Source organism: Macaca mulatta, chromosome 15, assembly GCF_049350105.2.
Source record: "Macaca mulatta isolate MMU2019108-1 chromosome 15, T2T-MMU8v2.0, whole genome shotgun sequence".
Classification (NCBI taxonomy): Eukaryota; Metazoa; Chordata; class Mammalia; order Primates; family Cercopithecidae; genus Macaca; species Macaca mulatta.
Genome location: NC_133420.1, coordinates 96,099,115 through 96,123,349, shown reverse-complemented (window position 1 = coordinate 96,123,349; position 24,235 = coordinate 96,099,115). Strand labels below are relative to the sequence as shown.

The 24,235-nt window shown below is 36.9% G+C and overlaps 1 protein-coding gene across 2 annotated transcripts in view; it reads right to left on the bottom strand.

Moving 5' to 3' along the window:
• The window catches only part of RFX3 (regulatory factor X3), a 310,728-nt gene that overhangs the window by 113,126 nt on the left and 173,367 nt on the right, over positions 1–24,235 (bottom strand). For both annotated transcript variants that reach the window (XM_028835189.2, XM_077966127.1), the window contains exon 3: positions 14,743–14,840. In XM_028835189.2, coding sequence (XP_028691022.1) covers positions 14,743–14,840 — 98 coding nt within the window. The remainder of the gene's footprint in view (positions 1–14,742; positions 14,841–24,235) is intronic.

Genomic DNA, 24,235 nt, shown 5'->3' with positions numbered 1-24,235 from the left:
TCAGCGTTGGAAATTATTGATTACTCTTCCTTCTGACTGACATGAGTTGCTGAGTCCTGTCAATTTTATCTTCTAAATAATTTTCCAATTCTCTTTTTCCATTATCATACACACTACTTTAATTCATAATGTTCTCTATTATACAGGCTGAGAACACCCTATCAACAATGCTTGGGACCACAAGTGTTTTGGATTTTGGATTTTTTTCAGATTTTGGAATATTTTCATATATAAAATGAGAGATCCTGGGGATAGGACCCATATCTAAATATGAAAGTCACTTATGTTTCATATACATCTTATACACATAGCCTGAAGGTAATTTTATAAAATATTTTAAATAATTTTGTGCATGACACGAAGTTTGTATGTATTGAACCATCAGAAACCAAAGATGTCACTCTTATGTTGGTGCTCAAAAACTTTCAAATTTTGGAGCATTTCAGATTTTGGATTTTGCATTAGGGATGATCAACCTACAACTGCCTTCTAATTGATTTTCCCTTCTCTAATCAGTTGCTCTTGCAATCTATCTCCAACTTTGCTGCCAGGAGAATGTTCTATAATGCAAATATAAAAATTAAACTGCTTCAAAACCTTCCTATGATTCTCTCTTGCCTTCAGAAAAAAGTTCAAAACTCTCGTCCATCTTACAAAAATCATCAGGGGGTCGTGACTACATAATCTCAAGACTTGGTATTAGCCATGTTATCAAATGCTCTCTTCACTCGCATCATATTGACCATTTTTCTGGTCCTGCTAAAGTGCCATTTTCTCTTGCCTTTCTACTTCACTACATAAGGATTCTTCTGCCTGAAAGGCCTTTTCATTTTTTTCCACCTCCCTTCCTTTGTCCTAATCATCCTTAAACTCCCAACAGAAGCTCCTTATCTCAAAATTATTTTCTGCATCCTTTGCCCTCTATGGCCACTCCTCACAGGGCTGTTATGTTTTATGGTCTGTACTTTCCCAACATGCTTTGAATTCCTGAAACATAGCTCTTGATGTGTTAATTTCCTCAAGTCTTCCTACTCCCATCACTACTCTCAACACTTAACACAGTTGCTGGTACATAGCTGGCACACTAAGCAGTCAACAAATAAAAATATTTAAAAGTACAGTAGACATAATAGCCAGTTTCATAAATTTCTGTATCACAAATCTTTTATTTTGTTAAAACATGAGAAATTATGCTAAACTACTCCAAGATTTTTGATTAATTTAAAACAAGTACTTTTAACTCATTATAAATCATAGTTGTAATTTACAATACATACTTTAGTAAAATAATAAGAGTGTTCTGAAAATATTCCACACTGGGTAAAGTGCCCTTTCCAGAACGAGCCACAGCAAATCCAGGTAAAAAGTTTAGTCTGGGGTGATGATAGAAACAGATTCATAGAAAATGTTTTTTTTTTTAAGTGACATAGAAAAATGTCACTTAAAATACATGTACCATTCTTCTCATCACTGCTGTATTTCCCAACTGGAAATCTCATTTGTTTATTTATTTACATGTTCATTTAATAAAATAAAACAGCCATGTTGGTTTCAAATTTTGATAAAATGAGAAATGGGGTCATTTTAATTTTTGTCTACCAAATATGACAGTGGCCCAATTAACTATGCTTAAAGCAGCACAATCTGATGTTGATATTTAAGTATAGTCAAATAAGCTATAGAAACAGATATAGGACAATAAATACTTTGACAGATGCGGGACATGGTGCCCCCTTTCCTTTTTATCATCCAAGCAGGATGATTCAGGATGCCCCCTACTAGTAAGCAGATTTCTCAAATAAAACATAATAATAGCTAAATATAGCTAATATTTACTGACCATTTACTATGCAACAGGTACTATTCTATGTGCTTTTTAGGCATTAGCTCATTAAATTTTCATAATAATTCCATGAGGTAGGTGTTGTTATATTAATAATTCCTGTTTCACATACAAGGTGAATAACTGAAGTTTGGATTGGTTAAATAACTTAGTCTACAGCACAGAGCTGATGAATCATGGATCTGGAATCTAAACAATCTATATTCTCAACCATTATGTCAAAAAAAAGGAATATAACTTTTTACATCTGTCAATGATACATGTCAACAACTACTAAGGAATAGCTTAACAAATGGAATAGGGACCATATGAACTTCTTGTTGCTATTTTGAGATTTCCTTACAGCTTACTTTACTGTTTTCTAGCACTACACTATTCTCCATTATTACCCAGAAAGAGGCCTATAGACGATGTACTTGCAACTGTAAAGAAGAAGCCATGGAAAAGGCAGGGCCATTTCAGAAGATACTTACCACTTCAGATTGGAATTTTAGATGTTCTGTGATCATGGAAGTTGCTACCCCACCATAAGAAAAACATCCCAAGGGATCACTGCAGCTTTTGGGCCTGTCCTCTTTGTATCATTATACTCAGTAAAGGACAGTAATGCAAATAAATGCATCACAGATATATAAAATCTCTATATAGCCCTCAAAGTCAGTTCATAAGCTAAAAAATGACCAAAGAAGAGGAGAAGGGATAAAGTCACTAAAGAGTATGCCTAATCCATAAACTATCCCCATTACTACATTGTGCGACTGTGGACAAGGCTTGGCTACTCTAAACACACACTGGGGTAAAGAGTAGCAATTTTTAGAGAGAAAAAGCACACAATTATATTAAGGAATGAAGTGTGATAAATTGTCTGAATTTGGCTTTGACAAAAATACACTTGCAATTAGAAATGGGGGAGACTTTCAAACACGGGGTTGAGTAATACAGGCAGATTATAATATCCTTAGCTGGGCCAGGCACGGTGGCTCATGCCCACAATCCCAGCACTTTGAGAGGTTGAGGTGGATGGATCACCTGAGGTCAGGAGTTTGAGACCAGCCTGGCCAACATGGTGAAACCCCGTCTTTACTAAAAAAAATACAAAAAATCAGACAGGCATGGTGGCACACACCTGTAATCCCAGCTACTTGGGAAGCTGAGGCAGAAGAATCGCTTGAACCTGGGAGATGGAGGTTGCAGTGAGCCGAGGTCACGCTACTGCACTCCAGCCTGGGCAACAGAGCGAGACTCCATCTCCAAATTAATCATCATCATCATCATCATCATATCCTTAGCCACTGTCCCTTAAAGGTAAGAAGACAAGCATGAACCCACTTGTTGGAGTCCCTGGAGCCAGAGCCAGAGCCAGAAACATGCACAAGTAACAGGTAACTCCTAAAGGTTTTTTCCATGTCTAAATACTTTAAGCTCCTGAATAAACACTTAAGAATTAATTTTAAAAAGGAAGCACCAACAGCAAAAATAAACAGTTCTTTTTAAGGTACCAGAAATAGACTCTCTAATTCTGATATCTCAGATCAGCTCATCTTTTATATTGTATACTGAATATATTCTTCATAAGAGTTACTGCTTGCACACTATTTTCTCCAGAAATTTCCTAAACATATGTTCAAGAAAACGACTCAATTTTTGGCATATCAGATTGAAAGCAGCTAACTATTTCTGGACTGTACATTCCTGAAATAGATAAATCCCCAAGCAATTCTGTGCACATTTAAAAGATACCGCTGTGTTCATTTTGTTTGTTCTGTATTGATTACCATAGACTAAATCATGAAAATATGTTATATTATTTCTATAGCAGCAGAGAAATCTTTCCATTGTTCTGCATATGTATCCAGTAATGAATGTGAACACATCGATATGTGTATACTTGCTGACAGAAGCTTCTTCATAGCTGACTCTATTATAAGGTTCTATGTAAATGTCAGGACTCTGATTCATTGAATTCAGTAATTTTGTGCCGTTTGTTTCCCATCATGCCTTAGCACATACCTTGGCTAAGGATGACCTTGAATATTCCCTACTTACTTATTCACTAGAATGATTATGGCAATTTATCTTAGCCATAACCAATTTTTTCTGTTTTCTTTATCTTCAGGTGTCTTATCCACAATTCCAGATACTCAGTATCTCTAAATTCTGTATTTTGTATTTTACTAAGATTTTGAATATCCTCCAACCAATAAGCTTGTCACTATAAAATCAAGCAATGGCATGAAAGTGATAAATTAAGGAAATAAAGTAGCTTGTAAATCTCATACCATAAATTGTATTATAAAGATGGAATATAGATATGGTAACCATTATCTTACATGGGTACAACATTTTATTGCTTTTAGGTTACTCTGCATACATTCTTTTAACAAATATTTAATAAGCATCTATTCAGGCACCTAGAATAAAAGGAACAACACAGACATGACCTCTACTGTTATTAGGGCTACATAACACAAGGAGAAAGTGGGCAAAAATAAGAAAGAAAATAAGACAATTAGAAGTTTTCTTCATTCCTATGAAAGCAAAAAAATACAATATAAAAGTAGAATAGGCCAGAGGCTTGGTGTCTCACGCCTGTAATCCCAGCACTTTGGGAGGCCGAGGCAGGCGGATCACAAGGTTAGGAGATCGAGACCATCCTGGCTAACACGGTGAGACCTTGTCTCTACTAAAAATACAAAAAATTAGCTGCACGTGGTGGTGGGTGCCTGTGGTCCCAGCTACTGGGGAGGCTGAGGCAGGAGAATGGCGTGAACCCAGGAGGCGGAGCTTGCAGTGAGCCGAGATCGAGCCCCTGTACTCCAGCATGGGTGACAGAGCGAGACTCCGTCTCAAAAAAAAATGAAAAAAAAAAAAAAAGTAGAATAAATAAGAGAGAGCATACTAGATAGGATAGTTAAGGAAAGTTATCCCTGAAAGCCAGATTTTTTTTTTTTAGACTGAAACTAAAAGATGAAAAGGAGTCAGCCCCATGGAAAACAGGAAGAATAATATTTTAGGAAGAGAATACAAAAACTCACAACATAGCACACAACACAGGAAAGATACTGATATTTAGAAAGAAATTAGAAGTCTTAAGTATTTTAGATACAACAAATGAGAAAGCTGTTAGAAGGAAATGAGGTTAAAGTAGGTAAAAACTAAACACGCATGCAGTGTAAACAATTTTCTTAACTGCAGGCCATGATCCAGTAGTGGGTCATGAAATGAATTTTAATAGGTCACAACAGCATTTAAAAAAGAGACTAGACTAGACTAGAAAACATCAGTGCTTATTACACTGAATAAGAATCATTTTTAGAAATTTTGTTTCTATCATATACAGAATATACACATAGATGATGTGTGTGTGAATGCCCAGGTATGTATGTATGTACTTACCAGAGTATGAAATGTATGCCTAACTTTCTCACAGTGGGTGATAGTTTTAAAAGCTTAAAAGCCACTGTTACAGACTATTGTAAGAAGTTTGGATTCTGATTTGGGCTGGGATAGTGGTAAAGGCCTTATGGGTAGGAGGAGGTAGGGCAATGTTCTAGCCAGAGAGACAACCTACAAAGTCCAGAGGCCAGACAGGTAAAAATACACCATGAGAAAATGGAGTTGCAATCAGGGACCATGACTGTGATGGGCCATGTAAGATGATTCTGGAACCTGCGAATTAGATACAACAATAGGAGGTGATCTTATTGGAAGCTTGCTCAGTGAAGTGAGGGCATTTATATGTCTGATTGAACTAGACTGAGTTAATAACTAAAGGCAGTCAGAATGAGCCAGTTTTTAGTATCTTAGAAAAGTTTGAGAGCACAAGAGGTGCATTTGGGAACCAGGGACAAATGTTTTTAAGAGACAGGGGAATATATTATCTTCCTTAATCTACATGAAGTTAATCATACAGGTTAGAAGTTGTTACCCCACTTCTATAGATGGGGAAAGTAAGATGTGAGGAGGTAAGAACACTTGCTCTGAGGATGACACAGAGAGTGAAAAGATGAAGGAAGACTGGAACTCTGGTCTGGCTATCTCCCAGTCCAGCGCTCTTTCTTTTATGATACCTCTGTTTGAAACGTGTACACACTACCAAATAAACTGGATTTAAAGAGGAATGGCAAATTAAAATTTTCTTAGAAAACTCGCTATATGATTGAGGAAATCAGCCATATGTTTTGGAGCAGGATAAAAACTGGCCCTATACTTTTTTGTTTTGTTTTTATTTCTAAGGACTTGGAAGAGAAAGTAATATTTGGTTTTTAGAGAAATCTAGTAAATATTTTATTTCTTGCTGTAGAATTTTCTTGTTTTTTTTCAGAAAACGTCCCATGAATCCACACACTCCTTACCAAAATAATTGGCCAGGAAAACCATTTCAGTCAATATTAAAAACAAACAGTAAAAAGAAGGTAGGATGCTCTTTTCTTCTCATTATTTAATTACTTTTTAAATTACTTTCAAGCCCACTGGTGTGTAGACTCTTTTCCAATTAAATTTATATATTAACTTCAAAGTGTCAAATGGATAAAAGTAGAACATGCTCCAGTTGAAGGGGGGACACAGATGATGGAGCAGAATCTGTTTCTCTCTTTCCTTCCCAGTACAGCCGCCTCTGCGCCTCTCCTCCACCGTAGAACTCCAGGGCTCCACAGAACACAGACAACCAGTGATTAATTGATCGATTCCAGGGACACAGACAACCAATAATTAATTAAGTGATTCTGTCAGTTGATCAACAGATAATTATTGAGTATGTCTCAAGAACCATATTTTGTAACAGATAAAACAGCATATAAAGCATAGCAAAGTCACTACCCACAAAGGATTTAAAATTCTTTAATTCAGAGGAATTACTAATATCCTAAATACTTATTCCACAATTTTAAGCACTGTGATTTATGGCCAGAAAGACCTATAGCCTATATCCCTGCCTAGGAATCGAGTCCATTTTTATCATGTTGAAGATTCATTGAAGTAGAGATACTTACCGTAATTTCTGTTCGTTATACAGCATCTGAACTCTCTATGTTTGTACAGTTTCTTAACTTGTGAATGTTGGTGGGAGACTAATCCCACTTCCAAATATAATAGCTCAATGGCTTTTCCAACCTCCCTTATAAACAAGCTAAAGGAAATCAACTTAGCACTCAAATAACCAGGTGGACTTGCTCTAAATAAGGAGCTAGGGGCACAAAGCAATGGAAATGGTGACACACTGTGAGAGACATGTCAAGTTTACAGTGGCAGTAGGGCCAGGATCCAAGATCAGTATCCAGGGGTAGCAATGGCAGACAGTGTTTGGGATGGCTGCAGTGGTGTGGTGTCTGTACTGCACTATCTCTGTGCTATGGTTTTGTGCAAGGTCTGCCTGCTGCCTGACATCACTTGTGCCTGCCTTTTCCCAGCGTGATTCTCCAGACTTCCTGGAAATTCTGTGAGTAACAAATATCTTTCAATAAATTCTTTGTCTTAAATAGGCCAGAGTTGGTTTCTGTTGCTTGAAACCAAGAACCTCTGCCTTAAACAGCTTCAAATTATGTAGTTTTTACATGGACCACCAAAGCCCTGCAAAGAAGTAGCTACATTATTTGGAATCTTCAACAAATTGCGCGCGCGCACACACACACACACACACACACACACACACACACACACACACACATATGTATATATGTAAAATCTCTGCCTGGCCCACATGCACTACTTATTGACTTATTTAAGTTTCAAAACAGATATTCTCAAGTGCTCCACATCAGACTGAAGGCAGAGGATACACCAGAAAGATGACATGTCTATTTTGTGGAAGACACCAAAAGGAAAACAGTACTTCAGAAAGGAATTCAAGTGACCTGATATTAAACCTCACCTTATTACATAAGAATAAAAAACAAGGTTAAATATAAAGTGATAAATACTACTGAATATCACTAACAAAACATCTGCTTTCACTTATATTCAAAAGACATACTTATTTCTTCTAACTTCAACTGCCATAATAAAAAGTAAAACAATAAAAAGCATTTATTCAGCCATTGCTATACCTACTGGGGAGGAAATGCAAGAATAAATGTTAAAAGTCAGTAATACTTCTTGTAATAATTTACTGAGTTTTCTCCTTCATGTGTCGTATTTTCATTACTATATATGCTGATAATATAGAGTACTGGAGTCATAACTTTATACCATCCTATGATTATTTTGTAAGGAACTGCACATCTTTACTTAGCATTTAAATTCTTTATTTCTGTAGGGTAGAACAGTGGTTCTCACACTTTTAATGTGCATCAGAATCACCTGGAGTGCCTGTTGCAACACAGAGAGCTAGGTCCCACCCCCAAAGTTCCTAATTCTGTAGAACTGGGGTGGGCACCAAAAGCGGGCATTTCTAACAAGTTCTCAGTTGATGTGAATGCTACTGGTCTGGGGAATACACTTTGAGAACCATTGTACTAGTTGATACTACAATTATGAAACCTGATTTTCACATTAATGAAAGGGAAAAGGTGTTTTAAAATTTATTCTAGGCCAGGCGCGGTGGCTCACGCCTGTAATTCCAGCACTTTGGGAGGCCAAAGCAGGCAGACCACGAGGTCAGGAGTTCGAGACCACCTTGGCCAATATGGAGAAACCCTGTTTCTACTAAAAAATACAAAAATTAGCCAGCTGTGGTAGCATGCGCCTGTAGTCCCAGCTACTCAGGAGGCTGAGGCAGGAGAATCGCTTGAACCCAGGAGACGGAGGTTGCATTGAGCTGAGATGGCACCACTGCACTCCAGCTTGGGTGACAGAGTGAGACTCCATCTCAAAAATAAAATAAAATAAATTAATTCTTTTAGCCTACTTGAGTTTAAAAAAAACCCCGAACTCTACTGTTATAAAAAGTAATTTTATATTCTGTGGCAGTTGCTCATGATAACATTACCAAAATTTCCAGTGCTATAATGGTTTTTGAAGCATACCAAAAAGATATACATAGTCAGTACATATATGAGTCACTTGCCCTGACAACAGAGGTCAGGGAAATAAATATGGACTTAAATCAATTTTAGCAGAAATGCCACTATAAAAGATTTGATTTGAAGTCACTGATAAAAATTTATAAACAAGAAAAACTGAGTAACCACACACATGTAAGTCTCAAAAGTTTTTCACCAGAGGAAAAAACACAACAAAACAAATAAGAAAGCTATGTGAATGCTACATCAGCAGCATCTCAATTCAGTTTCATTCATTTTTTCCCTGTGTACCTAAAGCCACCAAGTAGTCAGCTCCTCTCTCACCTATCATTCAATGCTAGTCTTTAATTCATTCAACAAATATAGATTGAGCACCTATCATGGGCCACTGTTCTAGGTATTAGAGAGAGAACAGGATGCAAACAAACTAGGTCCCTGCCCACATTAAGCTTACATTCTAGTGGGGGAGAGATAAGTGATCAGTTAAGAATGATAGTCAAGAGAATGACAGATAGTCATACATGTTATGGAAGAAATGTGGTCTCTCTTAGAGAATACCAGAGAAATATGTACACCAATATGCTTCTGAAGCTAAAGTCACAGAAAACTTATCTGGTCAATAATAAGAATGAGGAGAAGCAAATAAGATAGGAAGAGAAAAGAATATAGAGTCAGAGAAGCCAGAAAAAGACACTGATTTAAGGATAGAGTGGTTGACTGATTGATGGCTAGAGATTAAGTAAATTTAATCTAGAAGGATGTCTGTTAGATTTAACAACTGAAGGTCATCAATGACCTTGATAAGGGCAATTGTATTGTAATGTGGAGAAGCAAGCAAGCTTGGAAGGGGCTGAAGAGCATGTGGGCAGCAGTATCTCAATTCAGTTTCATTCATTTTATCTCTGGTACTTAAAGCCACCAAGTAGTCAGCTCCTGTCTCATCCATCATTAAATGCTAATCTTCATTTAACTCATTCAGCAAATACAGATTGAGCACCTATCATGGGCCATTGTTTTAGGTATTAGACAGCGAACAGGGTGCCCTTTCATGGTCTTTTCCACATAAGGGCAGTCCTCTCTCCAAGAGAAATTTCTACGTAACCAGCCATATACAATTACTGAAATCTAAATGGCAAGTGGATTCAAAAACCAACTCCTATACCAGTCAGAATGTGTACATAAGTAGAAGCATAAATGAAGAAAGCACCTCCGCATCTCAATTACAGAATTCCACGTAACCATTTCTCTTAAGGAGACAGCATTTGAATAAGAAGAAGAAAGCATAATTTCACCTGCAAATACTGAAATTTCATATTCCACTTATAGAAGAAAAGAGACTGAAGAAATATTCCTTTTAAGGTTTCTTATTACTCATTTAAACTGTATGGGAAAATAATTAGATGACTTCAAAAATGCACTAATACATGATTTTTCAAGAGATGACTATAGGTATAGTACTTTAAAAATGGATTTTAAATTATTCAATGTCAATATATATTAGTGTACCATTTCCCAAAGCATAACATGTGATTTTATTAGATATTATTCAGGTAAAAGTGTTCTGTGGTTCTATGCATTTCTATAGGACTTTTCAGAGCTTTTAAAAGGGTAACAGGAATTGAGTGTTCTAAAGAGAAAGTGAATCACATAGTGTTTCCCTGCTTGTGTAACCACAGAACTCTTAAGGGACTAATGTATAATGAATCATGGTATGAGAAGTTATGTATTGGAGTTGAGAAATCTATAATCTAAACAGGAACACTACTAGAACAGATATACACACAATGAATAATTTTGCTTTTTAAAACACTGATTATCTCTAAACAGTGGGCAAGCTTCAAAGAATGGTTTTATAAGAAAACCCTTTAAAATAAAGATTTCTTAATTTGACCACAATACAGCATGATGTCTCTATTTCCACTTTGACTAGCATGATGTAGGAGCAAGTGGGGGAGGTATGAGTCAAAAAAGAGTGGGGGAAGAAAAAATCTTTTTATTTAAAAAAAATATTTCTTAACTACACCAAGAAATTTCCATTGAAATGAACTCTCTACATGGTATGCAATGTTTCCCAGCAGGTTTAATCATAGTATTCTAAATGATTAAATATCATAAATAGTAAGAATTTATAGAAATAAAGATAATGATCAAGCCTTTGGGAAAATCTTGGAAAAACTACTGCAAGGAAATACACAAATGATGTAGCATAGGTTCCTACAGAAGCCAGGATAAAATAAACAGGGGCAAAAGTGAATTAAATTACCTTCTCCCTTGAGCAAAAAGCTACTATATTCCAACACACAGTGCTGTAAAGCAGTCTCAGTTGTTTAACTGAAATGTACACTCACTCACTAACCCACACTGTTATGCCTGTTTTGCTGGCAGTAATTGTCCATATTCACAGGGAGAACCAGGTAAACACTTTAGTATCATCAAATTATGATGATTACACTTTTTCATAAGTGACGACACATATCTGTGAGAGCTGTCATCACCTCTTGAGTGAGACCCCATGCATTATGGCTACATGACATGGGGACACTGGTGACAAGAGCATTAGTAAGCATGCATAGGTTGTAGGGCCATGTACTGGGTGCTCAAAAGTTCATGATAAAGATCAGAGTCCCTATCTTCTGGAAGTATCATTAGCAAAAAGCATTTATTATCACATAGAAGTGGGACTCTGACTGTGATACAAGTCAGGGATCAAACACTAACTTGCTATTAATTCAGTGTGGTAGAATAGAAGAATATGGAATATTCTTTCCTAACATACATGGAAGTGTGCCAAATAAAAAGAAGCCACAGAAAGACCCTAAAATGAACATTAGAGACAAAAATTGTAATAGTCAAATGTCAGCACTACAAAATTACAGAAAGACTGAAATAGCTTATGCTGAAAAAAATTTTCTAGTCCTATTTGAGAAAAAATATTCATAGTCCCTAGTTGCTAAAATTTTGAGTATAATTCATGGCAACACAATGACATTTCCTTATTAAGTATAAAAATGATGCTACAGAACCTTTAGTCAAAAATCATCCTTGATAGTAAAGAAAGGTTTTTAAAGATGCATCTTCTCCCTCTTGACCAAAAGTGCACATTTGTGACATTATCGGCTAGAGTTGAGGATACAATTTGAGTCCACACAGACCAGATCAAAGCTAATTGGACTTTGTGACAAATGACCTCATGACCTAGACCTCATTAGTCATGATCTAACCAACTGAGCTAGTGGGCCATAGAAAATACATGTTAGCACTAGATATTTGCTTTGAATCATTTCTGCACTTAAACGGGCTCTATAGTTTTAAAGAACCTACCTTACAAATGCTGTTTTTCTAAGGTTTTGTGAATGAATGAATTCATTCAACTCATGTTCAGCTATTATGTGGAAGACCCTAAGATCATTGGTAAAGCAGTTTAAAAATGCACAAGACAATATGCAGAATTTAGAACTATAAGTAGTAGTGAAAAATGTAAACGAAGTGGATAATTTTACAGCAATAACTAATGTTTATTGAGTGCTTACTATTCTTTAGATGATACATAAAGCACTTTTGATTAACTGAGGTTACAGGTTGAGTATCCTATATCCAAAATGCTTGGAACAAGCAGTGTTTCGAATTTTTTACTTTTTCACATTTTGAAATATTTGCATTATATACTTACCAGTTGAGCATCCTTAAGCTGAAAATCTAAAATCTGAAATGCATGATGAGTAGTTCCCTTAAACATTATGTTGGTGCTCAAAAAGTTTCAGATTTGGGAGTATTTTGGATTTCTGATTTTCAGCTCAACTGGTACTTCATTTCATACTTAACAGACTAATCTCTCCACCTTAGCTCGGACCAATACAAAATGAGAAATAACTGTGATAGGTACTATACAGTTAACTCTCTCAATACCCATTCCAACTGCCCTTTTCCCTTGTCACATTCTACCACAACAGTCATGAAAGCTACAAACTCCCATTCTCACATTCCCCTGCAGGTGACCATTACTGCTTGTCACAGACAAAGATGAAATGACAACTGACAACTGGGTGACCTCTAGCAGTGTCTAGAAAGCCATTTATTTTCCCTGAGAGCATAAAGGTCGAAGTGGCAGGCGTCTTTTTCATTTGGTATAAATGCCAACAATAGTTTAAGTTTATGGTAAAGATTCCAAAATCATGCTCCAGGGGGCCCTGGACCTAAACAACAAGTAAGTAGAGTGAAAAACATTCACAGTGTGTCTAAAATATGTAAAGAGGTATAGATTTAAGAGGGTAACAGAAATTTACTGACTTTATCATAGGCCAATCACCTAAGTAAATGTAAATAAAACAAAATGCCAAGTTTCCATTCAGGGAGAGTCCTTCCTACTATGGGAAACATAAACAAGCATTCATAGTACAATGCTGTAAGTAAAAGTCAGGGGATAATGTTGCCCTTTATAAGGGAAGGATAAGCTAACTGCAGAGAAGGAGAGTCAGGGTCCATGTCACAAAGAAGGGAGTAACATGTCTGTCTATAAAGATCACACTAGACTGGGTTTGGGGAGACTGGGAGGAAAGGAGAGAAGACAGAGAATGCTATTTCAGCAGAGAAAATGACATGTCCAAAAACATAGAAGTATGAAGGGGGAATATTTGGGGAAAAATGCACAAAGTTGGTTATGCCTAGAAGGTAGAAAATAAGGCTAGGGAAGTAGGAATGGGGAGAATGCCAGTGTGGAAAGTTAGATTTTATTTTATAGGGAATGGAGGTAGCGTTAGGCAGTAGTGATGTGGGTAGATTCAGTGACCAAATATAGCAAAAAATGAGAGAAGTAAGAGTCAATGAAAAGCTTCTAGTTTTGTATCATCTATTATGTACCAGGCTCTGTATTCAGTACTTTAAATATATTTCCTTGTATCCTCACAAAAACTCAGTAAGAGTGAGATTATTCTCCTTCCACTTCCATGGAAACAATAACAAAAAGCTCAGAATATTTAAGTACATTGGTCACAATTATAAAATGAATATGAAGTTAACCAGAATTCTGTTTTTAGTTATAATAACAGATAACAACAACTGAACTCACAGGTCATGAATACTTCTGATGTTAAAAGTTATTACAGTGGTGAATAAAAAAAAAAAGTCCTGCCTTCATGGAACTTATAGGTTGAAATCATGGAAATAAATGAAATCACTCAAGGAAAGAGTAGATGTAATAAGAATAAAGACAGCAGAGGTTATCATCCCGGGGTATACCAACATCGATGGGAGGTGGGCAGAAGAGTCAGTGAGAGAACCTGAATTCATTTTAGGTTAACCGAGGAAGCCTATGGGTTGCAAGCAAAAAAGCCAATTTGGAAACAATCCTAGTGATTTACAATAATTCTTAGTTCCTTTATTTATAATAACATTCTGCGTCTTATTCCGAAGCAGCTAAGAAGCCCAAATAAAAATTTATATTATTGTTGAGGCAAAAGAGTTAACCTGGTTTTAGGCAGGGGGCAGGTTTAGGTAGGAAAGTAAGATTTATTGAGTAGCAGGCAATTTTATGTGGAATATCTTATTTTAAAAATGTTTAAAAATCCCAAACTCCATCACATAAAAATTGACCTTGTACATAAAAACAAAAAGCATAGAGTTTAGAAGCTATCATTAAAATACAGATATCACTAACAAGGGGTATATACATTTTTTCTCTGCACAAAGAATAACTATTAAAGGGCATAAGACTTTTAATAATTTAAAATATCCTGTGGGGTTAAGTGAAAGGAAAATGAGTGCATATTCTTAATAAATGTAGATAAAAGCTCTAAACATCAGCTTAATTTCAGTAACTCTGTTCTAGTACAAAGTTACTTTGAAAAAAAGGAAACAATCTGGGAATAGTGGGAGGTGTTCAAAAGTACATTATTTTTCTCTGAGTGGGGGAATTAAAAAGACTTCCACATATAAACTTACATTGCTCCATTGGTATAGACAGTATCGCTTCCTTCCACATACTGCACCTGAGCTGGATAGACATGTTGTACCTGCTGCACAGTCTGTACCTGCTGTACCTGAAAAACAAGTATTAGGACCTTAGTAAGAGGTAGGTATGATAGGAAGAATACACAGCATTAGATCTACCTCAAAGGTTTCTCTGGTATTATTGATAAATGTGAGAATGACTTATAAGAAAAACTATTAGATTCATGCTGTAGTTTCAAGATAAGTACGTGTTGGTTCCAGAGCAACTACAACATTTATGTAGAATAAATTCTGTAACATTCCTGCAGGTATAAATGTATAGACACATTTCAACTGTTCAGGTTTAAAATTATAAAAGTTCTTGGCCAGCCATGGTGGCTCACGCCTATAATCCTAGCACTCTGGGAGGCCAAAGTGGGCAGACTGCCTGAGCTCAGGAGTTCAAGACCAGCCTGGGCAACACACTGAAATCCTGTCTCTATTAAAATACAAAAAATTAGCTGGGCATGGCGGCGTGTGCCTGTAGTCCCAGTTACTCGGGAGGCTGAGGCAGGAGAATTGCTTGAACCCGGCAGGTAGAGGTTGCAGTGAGCCAAGATTGTGCCACTGCACTACAGTCTGGGTGACACAGTGAGATTCTGTATCAAAAAAAAAAAAAAAAAAAAAAAGAAAAAGTAAAAAAAGAAGAAAGTTATTATTTTGATGACATGAAATTCTATTCCATTTTAATTTAAAAAATTAAAGCTGAATTTTTTAAAATTAAGAACAGTTCATAATAGAAAATTTCAAACACTCAAATTTGTAAAAAATATTGTAATAACCCTATGTACTTGTCATCCAAGATAATGATCTTTTCTGTTTATTCCCTTCACAGGATTATTTAAAAGTATTAACAGAAGGCTGGGTGCAGTGGCTCACCCCTGTAATTCCAGTACTTTGGGAAGTGGAGGCAGCTGGATCACCTGAGGTCAGGAGTTCAAGACCAGCCTCCTGACCAATGTGATGAAACCCCATCTCTACTAAAAATACAAAATTAGCCAGGCATGGTGGCGCATGCCTGTAATCCTAGCTACTTGGGAGGCTGAGACAGGAGAATCACTTGAACCCAGGAGGCACAGGTTGCAGTGAGCTGAGATTGTGCCATTGCACTCCAGCCTGGGCAACAGGAACGAAACTCTGTCTCAAAAAAAAAAAAAAAAAAAGGAATTCCAGAGATTATATCATTTCACTGGTAAATATTTTCATTTGTATTTCTAAGAGATAGGAATTGTTTTTAGCATGAACACAATAATATCACATATAAAACATTAACTATTCCTTAACATCATCTAAAACTCAGTCATTGTTAAAATTTCCCTGATGGGTCCAATCACTATATTACTGGTTTTTTCAAAGTAAGATCCAAACATGGTCTACATAATGCATTTGGGTTGATATTTTCTTTCTCTTTGAATCTCCAACAGTTCCCCCATCATTTTTATTTCCTGCCTATTACTTATTCAAGAAACTGGGTCATTTATCTTGGAGAATTTCTGGCACCTAGATTTGATAAACAGCATCCTGAAATGTCATTTTATATGTTCCTCTATCTCATGTATGCTGTATAAACTGGTACATGTTGGGGCTTGAACAAGTTCAATTTTTTAAAAGTTGTGTACTTCCTATGGTACCGTATCAGTTGACATATAACAACTGGCTGTCCCTCTTCAATATTAAGTTTAACCAGTGGAGTCACATGTTGTCAGCTGGATCTGTCTATTAATAGTATCCTGCTCCCTATCCATGTTTTGCCTGAGGATATTAGTAGCCATTGATGATCATTTCCTACAGATATTATTTTAATAAATAAAGGTTGTTAACTTGCGGTAGTCTATTATTCTTTCTTCATTTATTAGCAAAATCCTTCTATAAAGAATAAATTCCTCTCATTAATTATTTAGTTACTTTGAAAAGTTTTTATGGGAAGAATAGGATAAGTACATGATTCTTTTATATTACAGCACTGAAAATGACTTTATCCCCCAGTAACCTCCAGAGGTGATCGATGTGTTTTTTCACTTTGTTTTGTTTGTATCCTTATGATTCCCAGCTTTTGAACATATTGAATGACTTTCAATCCTAGCAGTCTTTTTTCCTTGCTAAAATTGGCCAATGGTAGTCTCTTCAAACTGGTTCCTATGACATAACCCCATCTTTCTTAACTCTGCTACTTTCTGCTATAACAAATGTTTTAGACTTTTGTCATATTTTCTACTCAAGATCCGGAATCAGACATTTCTTCAAAAAGCCCTGGCTCTTCTCAGTGGAAAATGGTATTCAAAGACTACAACTGGAACCCATGAATGCTCACTGCTAGGATGCTATTCATATTTCTAGGTCCTTTCATTGATCAAAGCTAGAAATACAAATATTTTTGAAGGATAAAAATACATATAAATTCATACTAATTTTTTCATTGAATTTTAAATAGATACAAATTAAATATATCTTTGATATATTTGCCCATCTTTGCTCTTAATGCTACAAATTTTGGTTACTAGAGATTTTAACACGATTACTTATTTGCTTTATCACGAAATTTTATGGTTTCAAAATAAAAATACCATATTACTAATATTTGAGTATCAAATATTATTTGTTTCCTCCAATTTTTCTGCCCTTAAGATATATGCCCCTAGAGATGTATAACTGTATTACTATAAAGTCACTTAAAATAAGTCATCAGCTTGATACACAGTTAAATTCATGTGTTTAATTTTCTTTTTAATTTTAGGATTTGCTGTATTTAATTTTGATTTAATTTTGCTTTATTATTACATAAAATATCTATGTGGTTCCAAAGCCAAAACTATAAAACAAGGAATATATTTGGACAGATGATCCTCCTTTCATCCCTGTTGCCTCTATCATACTAACTGCCCCCCACATCCCCCATAAGTAACCATTTTCACTATTTTTTGGTTTATCCTTTCATTGCCTTTTTCTCTGTATCTTTTTAGACATACATGCAAATGTATATGAATGTGTATAGAAGCACCCACATGTGAATACATACACACCTCATTCTAAGAAAAAAATCCAGCATTTTACACACACTGTTCTGAACCTTGCTTCTTAAACTTAACAATATAGCATATATTTGAAGATCATTCAAGTATGATACATTATGACATAAAATAAAAAAGGAACATATTTCTTTTTACTTGGAATTATGAAAAATTTTCCTCACTACAAAATTCAGAAGTGATAAAAAATACTTTTAAATAAAATTGTAAACCTGTTTGCAAGGTTAAAAATATAATAAGCAAAACCAAAGACAAATGAGCATCCAAAATTTTGAGAAAGAAAGACTGATAATCCTATTTTTAAAATGTATAGAAAATCTAGATAACCTTGAGTTGGGTGATGCCTTTTTAGATATAACACCAAAGGTGTAATTCATCGAACAAATAATTCACAAGCTGGATTTCATTAAAATGGAAAATTTCTACTTTGAAAGACACTGTGAAGAAAATGAAAAGACAAGTCACAAACTGGGATAGAATATTTGCAAGACTGATCTGATTAAGGATTGCTACCCAAAATTTACAAAGAGCTCTTAAAACTCAACAATAGGGGGCGGAGCAAGATGGCCGAATAGGAACAGCTCCAGTCTCCCACTCCCAGCGCGAGCAACACAGAAGACCAGTGATTTCTGCATTTTCAACTGAGCCTCTGCTGCTGATACCCAGGCAAACAGGGTCTGGAGTGGACCTCAAGCAATCTCCAACAGACCTACAGCTGAGGGTCCTGACTGGTAGAAGGAAAACTATACATCAGGAAGGACACCTACACCAAAACCCCATCAGTACGTCACCATCATCAAAGACCAGAGGCAGATAAAACCACAAAGATGGGGAAAAAGCAGGGCAGAAAAGCTGGAAATTCAAAAAATAAGAGCGCATCTCCCCTGGCAAAGGAGCGCAGCTCATCGCCAGCAACGGATCAAAGCTGGACGGAGAATGACTTTGACGAGATAAGAGAGGAAGGCTTCAGTCCATCAAACTTCTCAGAGCTAAAGGAGGAATTACGTACCCAGTGCAAAGAAACTAAAAATCTTGAAAAAAAAGTGGAAGAATTGATGGCTAGAGTAATTAATGCAGAGAAGGTCATAAATGAAATGAAAGAGATGAAAACCATGACACGAGAAATACGTGACAAATGCACAAGCTTCAGTAACCGACTCGATCAACTGGAAGAAAGAGTATCAGCGATTGAGGATCAAATGAACGAAATGAAGCGAGAAGAGAAACCAAAAGAAAAAAGAAGAAAAAGAAATGAACAAAGCCTGCAAGAAGTATGGGATTATGTAAAAAGACCAAATCTACGTCTGATTGGGGTGCCGGAAAGTGAGGGTGAAAATGGAACCAAGTTGGAAAACACTCTTCAGGATATCATCCAGGAGAACTTCCCCAACCTAGTAGGGCAGGCCAACATTCAAATCCAGGAAATACAGAGAACGCCACAGAGATACTCCTTGAGAAGAGCAACTCCAAGACACATAATTGCCAGATTCACCAAAGTTGAAATGAAGGGAAAAAATCTTAAGGGCAGCCAGAGAGAAAGGTCGGGTTACCCACAAAGGGAAGCCCATCAGACTAACAGCAGATCTCTTGGCAGAAACTCTACAAGCCAGAAGAGAGTGGGGGCCAATATTCAACTTTCTTAAAGAAAAGAATCTTCAACCCAGAATTTCATATCCAGCCAAACTAAGTTTCATAAGTGAAGGAGAAATAAAATCCTTTACAGATAAGGAAATGCTTAGAGATTTTGTCACCACCAGGCCTGCCTTACAAGAGACCCTGAAGGAAGCACTAAACATGGAAAGGAACAACCGGTACCAGCCATTGCAAAAACATGCCAAAATGTAAAGACCATCGAGGCTAGGAAGAAACTGCATCAACTAACGAGCAAAATAACCAGTTAATATCATAATGGCAGGATCAAGTTCACACATAACAATATTAACCTTAAATGTAAATGGACTAAATACTCCAATTAAAAGACACAGACTGGCAAACTGGATAAAGAGTCAAGACCCATCAATCTGCTGTATTCAGGAGACCCATCTCACATGCAGACATACATAGGCTCAAAATAAAGGGACAGAGGAAGATCTACCAAGCAAATGGAGGACAAAAAAAAGCAGGGGTTGTAATACCAGTCTCTGATAAAACAGCCTTTAAACCATCAAAGATCAAAAGAGACAAAGAAGGCCATTACATAATGGTAAAGGGATCAATTCAACAGGAAGAGCTAACTATCCTAATATATATGCACCCAATACAGGAGCACCCAGATTCATAAAGCAAGTCCTTAGAGACTTACAAAGAGACTTAGACTCCCATAAAATAATAGTGGGAGACTTCAACACTCCACTGTCAACATTAGACAGATCAACGAGACAGAAAGTTAACAAGGATATCCAGGAATTGAACTCATCTCTGCAGCAAGCAGACCTAATAGACATCTATAGAACTCTCCACCCCAAATCAACAGAATATACATTCTTCTCAGCACCACATCGCACTTATTCCAAAATTGACCACATAATTGGAAGTAAAGCACTCCTCAGCAAATGTACAAGAACAGAAATTATAACAAACTGTCTCTCAGACCACAGTGCAATCAAACTAGAACTCAGGACTAAGAAACTCAATCAAAACCGCTCAACTACATGGAAACTGAACAACCTGCTCCTGAATGACTACTGAGTACATAACGAAATGAAGGCAGAAATAAAGATGTTCTTTGAAACCAATGAGAAAAAAGATACAACATACCAGAATCTCTGGGACACATTTAAAGCAGTGTGGAGAGGGAAATTTATAGCACTAAATGCCCACAAGAGAAAGCTGGAAAGATCTAAAATTGACACTCTAACATCACAATTAAAAGAACTAGAGAAGCAAGAGCAAACACATTCAAAAGCTAGCAGAAGGCAAGAAATAACTAAGATCAGCACAGAACTGAAGGAGATAGAGACACAAAAAACCGTCCAAAAAATCAGTGAATCCAGGAGTTGGTTTTTTGAAAAGATCAACAAAATTGACAGACCACTAGCCAGACTAATAAAGAAGAAAAGAGAGAAGAATCAAATAGACACAATAAAAAATGATAAAGGGGATATCACCACCGGCCCCACAGAAATACAAACTACCATCAGAGAATACTATAAACACCTCTACGCAAATAAAGTAGAAAATCTAGAAGAAATGGATAATTTCCTGGACACTCACACTCTTCCAGGACTAAACCAGGAAGAAGTTGAATCCCTGAATAGAACAATAGCAGGCTCTGAAATTGAGGCAATAATTAATAGCCTACCAACCAAAAAAAGTCCAGGACCACATGGATTCACAGCCAAATTCTACCAGAGGTACAAGGAGGAGCTGGTATCATTCCTTCTGAAAATATTCCAATCAATAGAAAAAGAGGGAATCCTCCCTAACTCATTTTATGAGACCAAAGCCTGGCAGAGACACAACAAAAAAAGAGAATTTTAGACCAATATCCCTGATGAACATCGATGCAAAAATCCTCAATAAAATACTGGCAAACTGGATTCAGCAGCACATCAAAAAGCTTATCCACCATGATCAAGTGGGCTTCATCCCTGGGATGCAAGGCTGGTTCAACATTCGCAAATCAATAAACGTGGCCGGGCGCGGTGGCTCAAGCCTGTAATCCCAGCACTTTGGGAGGCCGAGATGGGCGGATCACGAGGTCAGGAGATCGAGAGACGATCCCGGCTAACACGGTGAAACCCCGTCTCTACTAAAAAAATACAAAAAAATAGCCGGGCGAGGTGGCGGGCGCCTGTAGTCCCAGATACTCGGGAGGCTGAGGCAGGAGAATGGCGTAAACCCGGGAGGCGGAGCTTGCAGTGAGCTGAGGTCCGGCCACTGCACTCCAGCCTGGGTGACAGAGCAAGACTCCGTCTCAAAAAAAAAAAAAAAAAAAAAAAAAAAATCAATAAACGTAATCCAGCATAAAAACAGAACCAAAGACAAGAACCACATGATTATCTCAATAGATGGAGAAAAGGCTTTTGACAAAATTCAACAGCCCTTCATGCTAAAAACGCTCAATAAATTCGGTATTGATGGAACGTACTTCAAAATAATAAGAGCTATTTATGACAAACCCACAGCCAATATCATACTGAATGGGCAAAAACTGGAAAAATTCCCTTTGAAAACTGGCACAAGACAGGGATGCCCTCTCTCACCACTCCTATTCAACATAGTGTTGGAAGTTCTGGCTAGGGCAATCAGGCAAGAGAAAGAAATCAAGGGTATTCAGTTAGGAAAAGAAGAAGTCAAATTGTCCCTCTTTGCAGATGACATGATTGTATATTTAGAAAACCCCATTGTCTCAGCCCAAAATCTCCTTAAGCTGATAAGCAATTTCAGCAAAGTCTCAGGATACAAAATTAATGTGCAAAAATCACAAGCATTCTTATACACCAGTAACAGACAAACAGAGAGCCAAATCAGGAATGAACTTCCATTCACAATTGCTTCAAAGATAATCAAATACCTAGGAATCCAACTTACTAGGGATGTAAAGGACCTCTTCAAGGAGAACTACAAACCACTGCTCAGTGAAATAAAAGAGGACACAAACAAATGGAAGAACATACCATGCTCATGGATAGGAAGAATCAATATCATGAAAATGGCCATACTGCCCAAGGTTATTTATAGATTCAATGCCATCCCCATCCATCAAGCTACCAATGAGTTTCTTCACAGAATTGGAAAAAACTGCTTTAAAGTTCATATGGAACCAAAAAAGAGCCCGCATTGCCAAGACAATCCTAAGTCAAAAGAACAAAGCTGGAGGCATCACGCTACCTGACTTCAAACTATACTACAAGGCTACAGTAACCAAAACAGCATGGTATTGGTACCAAAACAGAGATATAGACCAATGGAACAGAACAGAGTCCTCAGAAATAATACCACACATCTACAGCCATCTGATCTTTGACAAACCTGAGAGAAACAAGAAATGGGGAAAGGATTCCCTATTTAATAAATGGTGCTGGGAAAATTGGCTAGCCATAAGTAGAAAGCTGAAACTGGATCCTTTCCTTACCCCTTATATGAAAATTAATTCAAGATGGATTAGAGACTTAAATGTTAGACCTAATACCATAAAAACCCTAGAAGAAAACCTAGGTAGTACCATTCAGGACATAGGCATGGGCAAGGACTTCATATCTAAAACACCGAAAGCAATGGCAGCAAAAGCCAAAATTGACAAATGGGATCTAATTAAACTAAAGAGCTTCTGCACAGCAAAAGAAACTACCATCAGAGTGAACAGGCAACCTACAGAATGGGAGAACATTTTTGCAATCTACTCATCTGACAAAGGGCTAATATCCAGAACCTACAAAGAACTCAAACAAATTTACAAGAAAAAAACAAACAACCCCATCAAAAAGTGGGCAAAGGATATGAACAGACATTTCTCAAAAGAAGACATTCATACAGCCAATAGACACATGAAAAAATGCTCATCATCACTGGCCATCAGAGAAATGCAAATCAAAACCACAATGAGATACCATCTCACACCAGTTAGAATGGCAATCATTAAAAAGTCAGGAAACAACAGGTGCTGGAGAGGATGTGGAGAAATAGGAACACTTTTACACTGTTGGTGGGATTGTAAACTAGTTCAACCATTATGGAAAACAGTATGGCGATTCCTCAAGGATCTAGAACTAGAAGTATCATATGACCCAGCCATCCCATTACTGGGTATATACCCAAAGGATTATAAATCATGCTGCTATAAAGACACATGCACACGTATGTTTATTGCGGCACTATTCACAATAGCAAAGACTTGGAATCAACCCAAATGTCCATCAGTGACAGACTGTATTAAGAAAATGTGGCACATATACACCATGGAATACTATGCAGCCATAAAAAGGGATGAGTTTGTGTCCTTTGTAGGGACATGGATGCAGCTGGAAACCATCATTCTTAACAAACTATCGCAAGAACAGAAAACCAAACACCACATGTTCTCCCTCATAGGTGGGAACTGAACAATGAGATCACTTGGACTCGGGAAGGGGAACATCACACACCGGGGCCTGTCATGGGGAGGGGGGAGGGGGGAGGGGGGAGGGATTGCATTGGGAGTTATACCTGATGTAAATGACGAGTTGATGGGTGCTGACGAATTGATGGGGCAGCACAGCAACATGGCACAAGTATACATATGTAACAAATCTGCACGTTATGCACATGTACCCTAGAACTTAAAGTATAATAATAATAATAAATTAATTAAAAAAAAAACTCAACAATAAGAAAATAAACAAGCTGATCTTAAACAGGGCCAAAGACCTTAATACAGATGACAAATAAGGATATGAAAATATTCTCCCATCATAAGATACCAAAATGTAAAACACTGA